Here is a 15,282-nt window from a genome sequence, read left to right as displayed (position 1 = left end):
TCAGCAGGTGGATTCTTAACCACTGCACCACCAGGGAAATCCCCAATTCTGCTTTCTTCAGGTGAAGCTTCGTGCTCTTTTGCCTCCGATTTGTAAATGCATTGGGTCCTCCCACTTCACCAACCCAGATCTGGCTTCTCAGCCTTCCAAGTCTTTAACACCTTAAATACCACATCCTCTGGGAGGGCTTTCTTGATCCTCTCCCTTTCCCTTTCTTGATCCTCTCCCTTTCCCACCATACATGGTACTTCTCCCATCGTAGCCTTTATCACACTTCGCTGTAATTTTATGCTAATTTGTTGTCCTTCCCAGAAGAGACTGTAAGCTCCTTGAGGGCATGGACACTAGCACCTAGAACAGTGACTAGAACATAGTAAGCATTTGATAAGTAATTGATGAATAAACACTTCGTATTTTATTGTCTTGGACACTGAGCCTTAGAGAGGCGTTAGATAACGTGTCCAGAGCCTCTCAGCCAGTAAAGTTTCAGAGCCAACTTTCCTACCCTTGTCTTTGATGCTCGTAAAGTTCATGTTCTCTCCACTGTACCACTCACATGAGCAGAGGCAGATCCAGTCCCCAAGCATGCCTCAGAATCTGAGTGTCTACTTCCTCAGCCTTTCCTGTTTTTGACACTTGGTGTCTTTTTGATTTCTTCCAGTGTGGTGCAGGTCCTGCTTGCAGCTGGTGCTGACCCAAACCTCGGGGATGATTTCAGCAGTGTTTACAAGACTGCCAAGGAGCAGGGAATCCATTCTTTAGAAGGTAAGTGTGGGCTACCCTGCTGTTCTGAGATCTCTCCTCCCTGTGGCTTCCAGGCAGCCGTGCTCTGTGCCAACTCTACCAGCAACTCAGGGTGAGAGCCTGCAAGTCCCTCATCCTCTAGGAACTCATAGAGAGCGCAGAAGGCTTGGAACAGATGCCCTTCACAGTCCCCTCTGGCTCTATAATTTATGTCACTTCAAGTCTTGGGGAATAAAATAGAGGCCCAATTTCATAACCGGGGTGGAGGGGTAGAAGAACCTTTTAACTGGTGTTCTCCCAAAAGTGCCTCAATCTGTGGAGTCTCAGATGAGTGGACAGTGGAGCAGGTTTCCATAAAATAATTAAGGCAACTGTGTGGAATGTGGATTTATTCTTCCTCTACTTTCTTCAGACTTACCCTGTCCCAGCCCTGCCCCAGAACTAGAAAGCAGCCTCTCTGGTTTCCTCAGCCTCAGAAGTCCCTCAACTGTTTTTTTCCCCTCTTCTGTGTGAAATACAATCCTCTCTCTGGACTGGCCCCTCAACTTACTGAATGACCCAGGAAAAAGAGTGGACCTTGTCTGTGCTTGTAAAATGGGGTGGTCATCAGTGCCTCCCTGGGGTGTTGTGTGCGTGGTTGCTTGGACTTCTCAGAGGAAGGAGGCGGTGTGCACCTACCAGGGCTTGGTCACATGTCCGTTGAAGGGTACCTGGGCAAGTTAGTCCGTTATTGCCTCTGGTGAGTTTTTCAAAAGTAGGGTTGAGAAGAGGGTAGGTTGCTTTGACTGCAGACAGAGATGAATATTTTACGTTTGAGCTTTGCTTGTCCAGATTGGCTCTGCTGCCCGCCCATTATCCTGGATCACTCACAGAGGCTGAGATTCCCCTCCCTTTCCAGCAGCAGGGCAGATGAGCAGTGGCTACTTTAGGGTTGGCAGTAATGCCAGGAGGACAGACAGCCTTGCTGATTGCCTAAGGGTCAGAACATTGACCTGAGGGAAGGTTCAGCAGAGGGAAGCAGTGTGCTCAGCCCTCAGAGCTGTCAGCAAGGCTACCAGACTGACGTGGGTGTGGTAGCCTAGGGCAGAGGTGTCATTGCTGCCCCAGCAAGGTTTCTCAAATCAGCAGCCTGAGAGAAATGTCAAGAGCATCAGAGCATTGCTACCCAGTTGCAGTGTGAAGTTGCCCTCCCCCTGCCTCTCCACCTCTCTGAACCTGCTCCTTTTATCAAGCTCGCTTGCTGTGACTAGATCCTCCATGGAACTTTTGCTGCAACCTGCCCTCAGCTGCTCTTTTGAATGTTCTCTAAATCTTGGCCCTTTATGTGGTTATTTGAACTCTGATCTGCTCATATGTCTTTTCTTTCCTCGTCAGCTGACAGTTCCATGTTCAGGCCTTGACCTATGCCTCCTTGGATTCCCCACTGAGCTGGGGGAATCATGTTCACTTTGTTTCCAACAGAGGAGAATTTCATGAGTACCAAACTTGCCCTATATTTGCAGCCTGATGTGTGGGGACTCACCTTATAGGCTGCCCTCTCCTCACTAAGACATAGCATTGCCACCCTCAGCTCTGTCTTCTGTTCAGGTGCTCTCACCAAAAAGCAAGGAGGAGCATTTGCTGAGAGGGCAGGGCCAGGTAGAAGGGAAGGGATTATTTGAGTGCCTTCTTATCTGTTCTTGGGATCCCAACAGGGTCCAGTAAGCATTTTTGATTTCACAGAATCTCAGAACTGTGAAGCCGTCTAATCCAACCTCTGCTGTCACACCAGTCCCCACCCGTGCCTTTCACGTTTTGTACCTTTGTGTTCTAATAGTTCAGCTTTCCAGGTTGATCCTCATATTCAACATTCTAGATCAGTGGTCAGCAAACTTCTTCTGGAAAGTGCCAGATAGTAAACATTTTAAGCCTTGTGGGCCAGTTGGTCTTAGCTGTGACTACTCAGCTTGGCCACTGTAGCGCAGAACACAATACACAAATGAGAGTGTGTGGATGTGTTCCAGTAAAACTTTATTTACAAATATTGGCAGCAGGCTGGATTTGGCCCATAGGCTGTAGTTTGCCAACCATGTTTTAGATATTTCCTTTTTTCTTTCTTTCCTTCCTTTCTTCTTCCCTCCCTCCCTCCCTTCCTCCCTCCTTCCCTCCCTTCCTTGCTTCCTTTCCATTTCTTTGCCTGTTTTCATCAACCTCCTCTGAATTTTTTTTAGCTTTTGCTAGCCAGCCTATATTCTAGGTAGGTAGACAACAAAAATATTGGAATAGGCTAGCGTATCTCTCATGAAATAAAGATAAAAATATTAACTATCTCTTCTTATTTTATATGATCTGCAAAGTTAGCAAATAGGCTTTCTATGGATTCAGTTACTTATTCAGCAATCATTTTACAAAATTTTATTGATCACATTCCTATCTAGCAGGCATTGATCTAGGTACTGGTGAGTTAGACAAGATCCCTGCCATCATGTACTTCATGTGCTAGTCGTTGATTAAAATGTTTACAGGACTCTATTAAGTACAGAGCCCTGGAGCTCATGATCAGGACAATTTAGAAGTATTACTCAACAGTCACAGCTGTAGATCCACCAAACTTCATTCTTTTCTAGCCTCCATTTCTTCATCCTGTCCACAAAATTTTAAGAGATTTTCTCTGATTTATTGCTGAAATAAAAACATGTTTAACGTTTGTCTTAATTTGTTGCTCAGTAATCCTTTCCCAAAAGGATATTAGGTTATTCTGGCGTGGTTTTGTCTTATCCTTAGCGAACCCATACTGGTACCCAGTAATCACCTAAGTGTTTCAGAACCATTAAAAATAAATTCTAGATTGAAATAATAAATTTTATCAACAATCATTGATAAACTCACTGCTCTGTGGCTTGTGAGATCTAACTCTCTCTGTAGCTTTTTCTCTTTTTTGAATTTCAGACTACCTTTGCCGGCCACAGTTTTCTGGCAGCTCAGCCGATTTTCCCTGATGTATCAGTGTGGATGTACTCTGCTCTCTGACTTCATACGCTCTGCTTTCTGACTCCGGGCCTGGAGAGTGACAGTTCTTTAAAATCGTCTCAGGGTTCTCCTCTCCTTACCAGTCTAAGCCTTTAACTCCTTCTTAAACATATTTTTCTTTCCTTTTTCCATTTAAAGATACCTCATTCATTTATCCATTCAACCAGTATTTATTGATTGCCCACTGTATGCAAGTCACTGTACCCAGCTCGGGGTCATTCTCACTGCTGAAGTAGACAGAAACAAAAGAATCCTGTGGTTCTTTTTTTCTTTGGATTGGACTGACTTTTTCATGGGAAGCTACCTGACTTGGGGATGTGTGAGGAGGTTAAGTAGAAGACGAGGTACAAGCCCCTTGTCCAGAGTGTGTCTAGGCAAATTCACAGGAAAGTCACAAGCTCAGCAAAGTTCTTCAAAACACAAGCAAAGCATAAAGTCAGTGCCAAAGTCCATCAAGTTCACTAAATTTCTAATAGATATTTCTGTGGGGTTCAGCCTGTGCTCAGTACTGAAGCGAAGAGTGAGTTGTAGTTTGTGACTTTGGCAAGACCTCCCTAAACCCCCATAATATATCCCTTGTCTACCTTATCAGTATTATGTGAAGATGAAGAGATAAAGTATGTGATGTGTGAATTGTAGAGTACTCTACGGTTGTAATTGCTTATTAGTTTTGTTTATTTATAATTGAGCATGCACTTACTGAGTGTCAGGCACTCTGCCAGATGCTGGGAATAAATAAAAATGGATATATATGATCTAGCCCCTCAATATATATGATCTGCTCCCAGTCGAGTAAGAAGACAGACCCGTGAACAGGCACCACAGTGCAGAATGATAAATGCAAAGGTTGATAGATGTACAAAGGATATAGGTAGCACTGGTATAGGTAGTGATGCCCTCTATCTGAAGGCAGACTGATATCTGGGAAGTGTCACAGGGTAAGTGACTTTGAACTGGGTCTTAAGGATGTGTCAGAGACTGCCAGGCAGACTAAGAGGGGTGGACTTTCCAGGTAGAAGGGATAACACATGCAGAGACATGGGATAGGTGACAGCCACTGGAATCATCTGCCACAGTACTGAGAATAGCAAGAAGTAAGACCAGAGAGGGAGGCAGGGTTCTATGTGGGAAGGACCCTGAAAGGCAGTTCTAGGGAGCTCATAGTGTTTTCTGAAGGCCATCAAAGGATTTTAAGTAGGAGAATGCTCAGTTTACATTAGCATTTTAGACGGACCATTCTGATGGGGTGGGGATGAATTGGAGAGGAGAGATTAGCAATGTTTGGGGGATGATGGATCCCTTTGAGAATTGGATGAGAAGTCATGCTCCTCTCCCTCAAAATGCATTTCTCATTTCTGGGGATTTCTAAAAGAAATCTTTGGGAATGGAGAGAACAGGTATTAGAAAAATATTAGGAGGAGGTGGAATATTCAGTGGAATGTGGGAATTGATGGAAAAGGAGGCACCCATCTGTCACCTCGGGTTCTGCTTTCGGTGAACTGTTAGATGAGTGGGTCTGTAGTTCAAAGAAGTCTGGCAGCATTTGCTTGGTGGTTAAAACAATGAATGTGGCTGAAACTGCCTAAGGAAAAGAGTTAAAGGGAAGGGATAGGAGGACAAGTCCTTCACTCAGGGTATCAGCATTTAAGGTGTGGGGAGGAAAGAGGATCCAGGCAAGGAGACCAAAAGGTATCAGAGAAGTTTCTCTCAGAGAGGCTCTATATCCGTTCTGCCTGCTCAGAATGGGCACAGCCTAGAGAGGAAAGAAACCTCTTTGCTGAGACTTGGCTATCGGTTGCCCCATTTCTAGTGAAACCCTTCTCCTGTTTGACATTTGGCATTGCTCTAGCAAGAAGCCTGCTCAACTGGCACATTACTGTATCTTCAGCTCTTGTCAAGGTTGGTGTTTCTGGGTAGAGAGCAGGTCTGCTGGTGCAGGTGATGTAGGGATGCTTGGCCTTATTGGTCTGACTGTTCTGTCCATTCTCTCCAGTTCTCAGAATGGCATCTTCAGAGGCACAGCGGTATCCTGGAGAAAGGTCAGTCTTCAGTGCCAGGAAGTAATGGGTCCTCTAAGCTCTGTCACCAGCTGTGTGATCTTAAGCAAGTGGCTTAAGGTCCTTGAATTTAGGTTTTCTCATCTGTAACATAGGGATAACAATACCCATCTTAAAGGGTTGTTTGGATGACTAGAAATAAATATATGTAAAGCACAGTAGCATGTGATGAAGAATTTCTGTACAGAGTTGGGTCTTGGATCAGTGTAAGGCAGGAAACCTGCCTTGGAGGTACTGAGCAACTCACCACTCAAGGGGCACTGACAGAGGCTGGCTGTCCGCCCATCAGGGATTTTGTAAAGGGTCATTAGATTATATAGCCTCCAAGGTTCCTGTCAGCCATGTGATTTCTAAGGTTCTAGAAACTTTAGGCTCATCGTCAGAGCAAGTAATGTACTTAGAAGAAGTAGGATTTGAGCTGGACTTTGGAGAGTGAAGAGGAGGGGAAAAAAAAGAAAAGATTTTCTTAGCAGGGAGCACAGCTTGAGCAAGGCACTTAGAGGGGACACGTGGAGGGGAGCTTAAGAGATCACGGCTGCTTCTCTACCAACTCACTCCCTGATCTTGACCACATTCCATTCAGTGCCTTGAGCCCCACCCATGCCCACTCTAGGAGAGTTCCAATTGTGGCTGGCTGATGGGTGGTGGGCCCCAATCCTCAGGTGGAGGAGGCAGTAGATTAGACGTAACAGTAAACAAGTCACCCAGTCAGGGATGCTGCTGGCTACTTGTAAGTAACTGTTATAAACATTGGGTGTCTGGGGCTGTCAGAAATGCAAGTGAGCCCTCTGAGCTCCTCCCACATAGACAATTAAAACAATAAAACACGGCAGAAACGTGGCCAGAGCAGGCTATAAATCAGCTTCTCTTCTCAGCTCCAAGTGGCGGCTGTATAAAGATGAGTTGTACAGAAGCTGGGTTGGCACAGGGCCCTTCTGGGGGTAGAGGGCCTGACTTTCCTGGCTGAACCTGCCAAGGCCAACCCCACCAGCCCAGTTGGCCCTCTTCCCACAGCTCCAGGGGCTGCAGGTCCTGACCTGCTCCAGCTGACTTCCCCATCTCTGTATCTTCAGATGGGGGACAGGATGATGCAAGCTGGTACATCACAAACCAGTGGACAAGTGCCCTGGAGTTCAGGAGACGGCTAGGAGTCCCCGCCAGCGGTAATGGAACTGCTCTCTATAAAATTTCTCCGTCTCCCCAGGACATGCTAAGGAGTAGTCTTACCCTAGCTCATCTGTTCACTATAAGTTAACACCTAGTACCCACTGCATGTCCAGACCTACCCAGGCAAAGCAGAGAGAATCTGCGCCCTTGGAGACAAACTCAAATGGGAGTAATAAGGCTCCCAAGGACCTAAGAATCACCTAGAGAGCTTGTTAAAACACAGATTCCTGCCACGCCCCGACTCCCAAGATTCTGATTCAGTATGCCTGAGGTAGGACCTGATATTTTGCATTTCTGCATTTCTAACAGGCTCCCACTCTTGAGTAGATGATCTAGGCTACTTGTGCTTGAACTGCTTTAAAAAAAACTCATCTGGACCTTCTCCTCCCTGGAAGAGACCTTTTTTATTGCCACTTTAAGTTTCATTCCTAGAGCATCTGTGTGCTTAAGCCATGGTATTATGGGTGTACAGAACACTTAGTAGCTATGACACCTGGAACAATTTTCTGTACCTCTCAGAGGCTGCATCTCCTTATTTGTAAAATAAAGGTTATTGGGAGAGTTAGGGGTAGTATATTTATCCCTAGCCTAAAACATAGAACATAGAAGGAATTCCATTAATGTAAATTTCTGTTTTTATATCATCATCTTTGTCCTCATCATACTCTTATATAAAACTTCATTCAGAGTCTCTGTCACAGCCTTCCAAATGCTTTTCAGCGGTAGCAAACTGTTATCTGCAAAGAACCAAACATTATCTCAGAGTCCAAGGAATGGCTTGGCTATCACCTAACTGTGTGACCTTGGGCAGTTCTCTTTAGCTCTCTAAGCCTTGATTTTCTCATCTGTAGAGAATAATACTTTTTATACCATAGGTTTATTATAAAGATCAAATTGAAGTACTTATGAAATATTTGAGAAAATACAAGGTATCATGCACATATAAGGTATCAGCAAGAATGATAATTAATAACAATAAAGATTGACGACATGACCAAGACAGTGTTTGACAAGGGTCCAGTCAGAGGTGCAGATAACAAGGACTATCAGAGCTCAGAGAAGAGAATCTCTGTCTGAAACATCAGGAAGTAAAATGATATTTGAGCCTCAAAGTATAAGGTTTTATGGAAGGGCCTGCAACTAAATGTGAATTGGGTGTGATCAGAGAAGGGGTATGTTATGTCCAAAATATTCAGGGGTGGAAAACAGAAAAAACATATTTCAGGGCAGCAAGTAAACTGGTTAGGGTGAAGCATCTGTACAGCAGAAGATTCATTTTAGAGGGTAATGAGCAGTAAAGGTGCTGCTTTAAAGAGAGTAGGCTGGGGCCAAATCAAGATTCTTGGACCTTATCCTTTAGGCAGAGAGGAGTCTTGAAGGTCCTAGAGGAGAAGGTACTGCAGGAACTGATTCCTTCCAGAGTAGAGAAGCAGGGGGAAGTGGTAATAATAATAGGTAAGATGATGATGATGATGATAGCTACAGCAGCAGGTTATGTTTATTGATACTTACTGTGTGCTCACAGCAACCCTGTGATGTAGGCACTAAAGGAAACTGAGGCAGAGAGATGATGCCAAATGCCAGCAGAACTGTCTCCTGCCCTTGTAGGAACCCAGCAACCATATCAGCTTGTATGTGCCCCACACTTAGCTCAGAACCTCTGACTTGTCCGAAGTCTTGGAAGGCTTGGGGATCTGCCAGGCCAAAAGCTGTTTGGGCAAGCTATTATTTTTAATAATGTCCCTGCCTCTTCCTCATCATTGTCAGAGCCTTGTCACACCTTCAGTGCCAGTGGTTCTACATGTCATTTCTCAGCAGTGTCAGCCACTACGGAGTCACTAGGATGGACAATGCACTGTCTATCCATCAGGCCTTTTGGTCAACTTCAAGATTAAGTGTAGCAGCCAGTTAGGTTAATTGTTTCCATCCTTTTAGCCCTCCAAATCTATATATACATTTAACTAAGAGAGGGAGATAGACTAGTTGACATGTTTTATTAAAAAGAATAAATTCGATACATTTATGAAAATAAGAAAAAAGTGGGATGGGGTGTCAAAGAACTAGTCTTATGATTTTTAACTGATTTACATATTTTGTGTATAAATATTTTTTCATCAAAAGTTCCAAATCAGGGATGGGTCCCACACACCACAAAAAATATATTAGAGACATTTATATGGATAGCAGGAAGGGAGACAGAGGGCTGAAATTTTCCAGGCACCCAGTGATTGATGGGGGCTGAGGCTCCCCCTGACGCTTTATTGAGTTTCCGATGATTATCTCTCACTGAGACATTTTTTACAGATGACGGTCGAGCTGTCACAATGGACCATGGGGGAAAAAAAACCAACAATAATAACACTTTAATCTTTTTACCGCACTGCTCCCTAGTATCTCAGATTCATCTTCCCTGACGCACGCAGTTCATTATTCTGCCCCTCCCTGGATGGGAAATAAAGGAAAATAAATATATATGTAGACACACTTACCCACATACATACACACACACAGAGTATATATAAGAGACCACCCCAGAACCAGAGAGGGGCAGAATTTATTGTTCTTTTTGCAAGTGTTGAGGTTTATTAGTAGAGATGCTGGGTTGGCTTGGAATTGGCTATTAATTACAGCATTTTGTATTTGTTTTTTATTGCGGGCTTTTAACATCTTAAAGAAAAGGCAGAGGAGAGGCAAGCAGGTGTAGAGATGGGGAGCACAGAGGGACCAAGTTTAGCCAACCAAGTAGCATGGCTTGCTGAGAGGCAGAGAGGTCAGACTCCTTCCTCTTGTTGCCAGCCCTGCCCAGAGGATCCCTGGACCTGAAAGAATACTGCTTTGGTTAGGATCAGGGTGGGGGCAGGGGAGTAGGAGAAGGTGAGATCAGGGTAATTATAGGACAGATCAAAGGGACTCTAGATACCTGTGAGCATGTTATTCCCCTGAGAGTTAGGAGAGATGGGAAGTAGTGGAAGTTCAAACAGACTGTTGATGGGTCTGTAGATAACAGAGTAAAAGATAACAGAACAAGTTACAGATTCTTAAGAGTTTGCCCAGCTCTTTGATTTTGATGGTGTGCGGGTGAGACATGGGCTCTGGAAAGCTCTACCTGGGTCTGTGGTCAGAGGAGGGTCCTGGGCCAGAGAGGATGCTTCTAGGGCCACAGGCAGGGCGAACAACATATTGTCTTAAGGTTCCAGGCCAACCTTCCTGCTCTTCCATTTCTCTTTCTTGGAGTGAGAGAAGATGGACTTGGGATCCCAATGGGAAGGCTGCCCTTGATGTGTCTCCAGTAGACTAAGTGCTAGCCCAGTCTTCTCTTTAATTCATCAAACCTTTCTGAGCTCCTACTACAGAAAGTGCCAGTGCTCATGCTACACTATGATAAGGTATAATAAGGTGAGCCAGGGTCCTCTTTTTAAGGAGAAACCTTCCAGTCTATGGGCAGAGAGCATGGTGTTTGTGAGAACCATTTTTAAGCGGGGTCTAACCCTCCAGCCATAGGCCAGCCTAGATGACCGTTCTCTACATGAAGGTTAAAGAGATCTATAAGACACAGTATCTGTCCTTCAAGAACCTGTTTTCTGCTTGGAGAGACAAGCGTAACATCCATTCACTAAAGAAGTATTTATGGAACACCTGCAATGCTCAAGAGTGTATGCATGAAGCAATCTGAGAACACAAAAGACTATGTAAGAGAAAATGTTAACTAATTTGATGTGGACTAGACAGTACTAGAATGCAGAGAGGAAAGGGAGATCAGTGAAAATCAGACTTCTTGAGTTGTAAAGAATGGGTAAAACATAGATAAATAAAAGGAAGAAATAGTGAAGCCATGATATCACATAGAGAAGAGAGTAAAAGCCTTGGAGTTGAACAGACTAGCTCAGTCATTGACTACCAGTATGACCTGAAACAAGCTACATAACCTAAGTGCCAGCTGCTTCATTTAGTAAATAATAATAATAATAATAACAGCCCTGTATGATTCTTTCAAGGAAAATAATTGTAAAGTTCCTTGCACAGTACCTGGCACATAGTAAGTGCTCAGTAAATGGAAGCCATTATTTTCTTATTACTTAAAGAGTTTTTTATATATATATATGTGTGTATTATATTAATATGTATATAAATATATTTTTTAAATATATTTTTTAATTTTTTGCTGCATTGCACGGCACGTGAGATCATAGTTCCTGAACAAGGGATTGAACCCATGCCCCCTGCAGTGGAAGCACAGAGTCTTAACCACTGTACCCCCAGTGGTTTCTGCTTGGAGAGACAAGTGTAACATCCATTCACTAAAGAACTTCACTCTTGGGAAGTCCCCCAAGAGTTATATATTTATGTAAGACTCTTCGTCCTGGGATATTAGCCTTCAGAACTCACCTGTGACCCTTCACTGAGTATGAAATGGGCTCCTTTCAGTGAGCTAGACATATTCTTCAGTATTAGTGTAAGAGGTGATTCTGGCCATGGTTAGAGTGGCATCAAGAAAAGGAAAGGGCACAATAATAAATTTATTACCATTTATTGCATCCTTACTACGTCAGGCAATGTGCTCAGTTCTTTACATTTTTTAGTGTAACAGTTTTATTGAGATTTAATTTACATACTATATAGTTTACTCATTTAAAGTGCATAATTCAGTGGTTTATAGTATATTCACAAGATTTGTGCCACCATCACCACAATCAATTTTAGAACATTTTCATCACCCTGTAAAGAAACCCCATACCCATTATCAATCATTCTCCACATCTCTCAACTCTCCCTAGCTCTAGACAACCACTAATCTACTAGTTTCTGTTTCCATAGGTTTGCCCATTCTGGACACTTCATATAAATGGAATCATACAATATGTGATCTTTTGTGGCTGAATTCTTTTTGACTTAGCATGTTTTCAGGGTTCATTCAAGTTGTAGCATGTATCAATACTTCATTCCTTTTTCTTAGCTGAATAATATTCCATTGGTGGCTATACTACATTTAGTTTATCCGTTCATCAATTGAGAGTCATTTCAGTTGTTTTGACTTTTGCTATCATGAATAATGCTGCTGTGAATGTTTGTGTACACGTTTTTGTGTGAACATAATGTTTTCAGTTTTCTTGGGTTTATATCTAGGAATAGAATTCCTGGGTCATATAGTAACTCTATGTTTAACCTTTTGAGGAACTACCAGGCTTTTCCAAAGAGGCTGCATCATTTTAAATTCCCACCAGCCATGTATGAGGGTTCCAGGTTCTCTTCATCCTCACCAACACTTATTATTGCCTGTCTTTTTCACTTTAGCCATCCTAGTGGATATGAAGTGGTATCTCATTGTGGTTTTGATTTGCATTTGATGGCTAATGTTGTTGGGCATCTTTTCATGTGCTTTTAGGCCATTGTGTGTCTTCTTTGGAGAAATATCTACTCAGATTCTTTGTCCATTTTTTAATTGGATTTGCCATTGAATCTTATGAGATAGGTGATGATATCTATCTTGCAGATGAGAAAACAGATTCTCAGCGATGTTAATTTGATCAAAGTCATACAGTGAGTTTTGCTTACCAGTCTGACTGGCTCTGACCTTTATGCTCTTCCTAATACACAGTGCTGCCTACTGAGGATTCATGGTAGGATCACCAGGGTCATCTCATGGAGGGGGGTCTCTCCAGCAGGAAGGGAGGAGTTGGAAGTCTATTTGGAGACATTAGGACCAAGTAGGAGAGCCTCTGAAAGTCAAACAGAGGAATATGGATATATTACAAGTTCCAGGACAGCAGAGGACATGTTAATTTAAAAATCACCATTTCCTAGATGCAGCCATTTCCTGTGCCCTTCACTATATCACATCATTTCAATTTTCACAACAACCCAATTCAAAGATATTAATGCTTCTATTTTACCAGTGAGCAATTTGAAGCTCAGAGGGATGAAATAATTTTCTAGAGTCACCAGGATTAGAATCCAGGTCTTTCCAGCTCAATATTCTGAACTCTTTCCTTTCAGAGATACTTGGTAAAAGATAGATTCTTTTGATGTTATTTGCAGCATTTATAAGATCTTGAGGGCAGAGCCTGTTCATATCGCCATGGCCCAGCCCATGGAAATTACATAACACTTTGCTGGATAAACAAGGAAAAAGGCTAGAGTATATGCTATAGAAAGACCTAATTCCAGTTGGATTTTGGCAGGGAGAGGAGGTTTGAGTGAGATATTGGATGTCTCCAGTATCCCAAGACTTGGTGTCCTGGGGGCTTTGCTCTAACTTTCTAAACATGGGCCTTGGGAAGAACATTCTGGTGCCTAGACATCCTTGGCTTCCCTAGAGCAGATCAGGCATTTGGAAGTGGGATGGGTTTGGCCAGCCTTGCATCTTTCTTGTGTTCATGACAAGATTAGAATGGGAAGGACCCTCAGAGACCAGACCCTCAGAGACTAGTCCAGTGCTGCTCAGAGTTTTCTGTGAGGAGCAACACAAAGGGCTTTTTCAGCTCTGCATTTCCAGGCCCTGCCTATTGAATCTAAATTGCTGAAGCAAGGGCCCAAGAATCAACTGTTTTTTTTTTTTCTTACAAGTTACCCATGTGATTCTGTTGCCATTAAAGTTTAAGAGCCACTGATGTGAAGAAACTCCTCTACTTTAAAAATAGGGGATCTGAGGGGCTTCCCTGGTGGCGCAGTGGTTGAGAGTCCGCCTGCCGATGCAGAGGACACGTGTTCGTGCCCCGGTCCGGGAAGATCCCACATGCTGCGGAGAGGCTGGGCCCGTGAGCCATGGCCGCTGGGCCTGCGCGTCCAGAGCCTGTGCTCCACAATGGGAGAGGCCACAACAGTGAGAGGCCTATGTACCGCAAAAAAAATAAAAAATAAAAAAATCAGGGATCTGGGACATGGAGGGATTGAGATACATATCAAGTTTAGTGAAAGCCATTTTTGAACCCAGTTCACTTTTCTCCTGGTCTATTGTTTTTGCTGTTCCCCATGCTGCTTAATTCATCAACAAAAACCACTGCCTGCGCATAGCTTTCAGGATACAGTCCAAACCCCTCTCAGGATCAGGCCTCTGCCTGCCTGGGCAACCTCATCTGTGCCCACTGCTCCACCTGCCTTCACTCAGCATTCCAAGTTTGCTGAAGAACTCCCAGTTTCTTGTATGGGCAGGTAATGCAGCCTTGACCCTCTGTCCTTTGCAAGCACCACTTCCTTTCCTGGAACACTCTTCTCTACCTCATCTTCCAGTTAGTTTTTCTGGGAGATTCCTCCCCAAGCCACATGACATGTGCCCTGTCTTTGCTGCCATCAGACAGTTTGCGCACATGCCTTTCATAGCACTCACTGTGCTGAGGTGCTCAGTAGTGGTGTGCTCCAGGGCAGGGGGTGAATGAAGGCTCCTGTGTGCTCATTGCTAAAGATACGTGAAATACTGAAGTGATGCTGGGTGAGATACATACAGAAAATGTTATGAACTAGTTTCTGTCATCCATGAGGAAATTAGGGAGTCAGAAGGGAAATTTTAACACAAGAAAGTATTACAAAAGCTGTTATAAGATGATCAATAAGTAAGTGGTAAATGGATACACACAATCAACATGATAGGCATCCAGGGCAGAGCAGGGAGGAAAGGACTTCCTAGAAGAGGAGGCCTTGAATTGGGCTTTAAAGAACAGTTAGGATTTGGAGAGGAAGGAGGATCATCCAGGCTGTGGAAGGAAATAAAGAGCCTTGCCCTCCCCAGAGACGGTCTCTTGGTGACCCAGCACAGAGAGTCTCCCTCTTGCCCCATTCCTTGGCTGAAGATAAACACAAGAGGCAGAGCCGACAGTGCCCGCAGAAGTTGAGGCAGCTTGCCGATGCTGGCAGTAGGAGTGAGGATTTAACGAGGTGGTAGATACACACCTTGTGGGGAGGGAGCTGTGAGCCCAGAGGCTTCTTCCTGGAGACTCTTGGTAAGAATTTAGCTTAGTCCCTGAGATTCAAGCCAGGTCCGCTGATGCTGGGGTATGTGAGGCTTGAGCCTGTGGGCACTGGCGAAGCTGTGCAATATGGATGATGGAGCCAAATGGGCTCAGGACCTAGTCCTGGTCCACCACCAATTAGCAATCCAAGTTGGGCAGGCCATCCAACCTCTTTACCTCTGTCTCCTCTGTTCAATAGAATAATATTTGACCTATCTGTCCTAGGTTGACCTGGGGTGAGGAAACAATTGCATTGAAGCGCTCTCTAAACCGTAAAGTGCTGCACAAATGTAAGAGGTTATCCTTGTGTTTGTCAGGTTAGTTCTAAAGGTTCCCTCTCATGGAGACATGCTCATGTTTTT

At 43.9% G+C, this 15,282-nt stretch overlaps 1 protein-coding gene across 3 annotated transcripts in view; it reads left to right on the top strand.

Moving 5' to 3' along the window:
• The window catches only part of CLPB (caseinolytic mitochondrial matrix peptidase chaperone subunit B), a 164,687-nt gene that overhangs the window by 55,657 nt on the left and 93,748 nt on the right, over positions 1-15,282 (top strand). For 2 of the 3 annotated variants that reach the window (XM_049713879.1, XM_004279753.3), the window contains exons 4-5: positions 662-765; positions 6,884-6,973. In XM_049713879.1, the coding sequence (XP_049569836.1) occupies positions 662-765; positions 6,884-6,973 (194 nt within the window). The remainder of the gene's footprint in view (positions 1-661; positions 766-6,883; positions 6,974-15,282) is intronic. The other variant, XM_004279754.3, reaches the window with a different exon arrangement.

The sequence above is a fragment of the Orcinus orca genome, chromosome 8 (assembly GCF_937001465.1).
Source record: "Orcinus orca chromosome 8, mOrcOrc1.1, whole genome shotgun sequence".
In the NCBI taxonomy this organism is placed as follows: domain Eukaryota; kingdom Metazoa; phylum Chordata; class Mammalia; order Artiodactyla; family Delphinidae; genus Orcinus; species Orcinus orca.
Note: the sequence above shows the minus strand (reverse complement) of the source record. Positions and strands in the feature narration are given on the sequence as shown.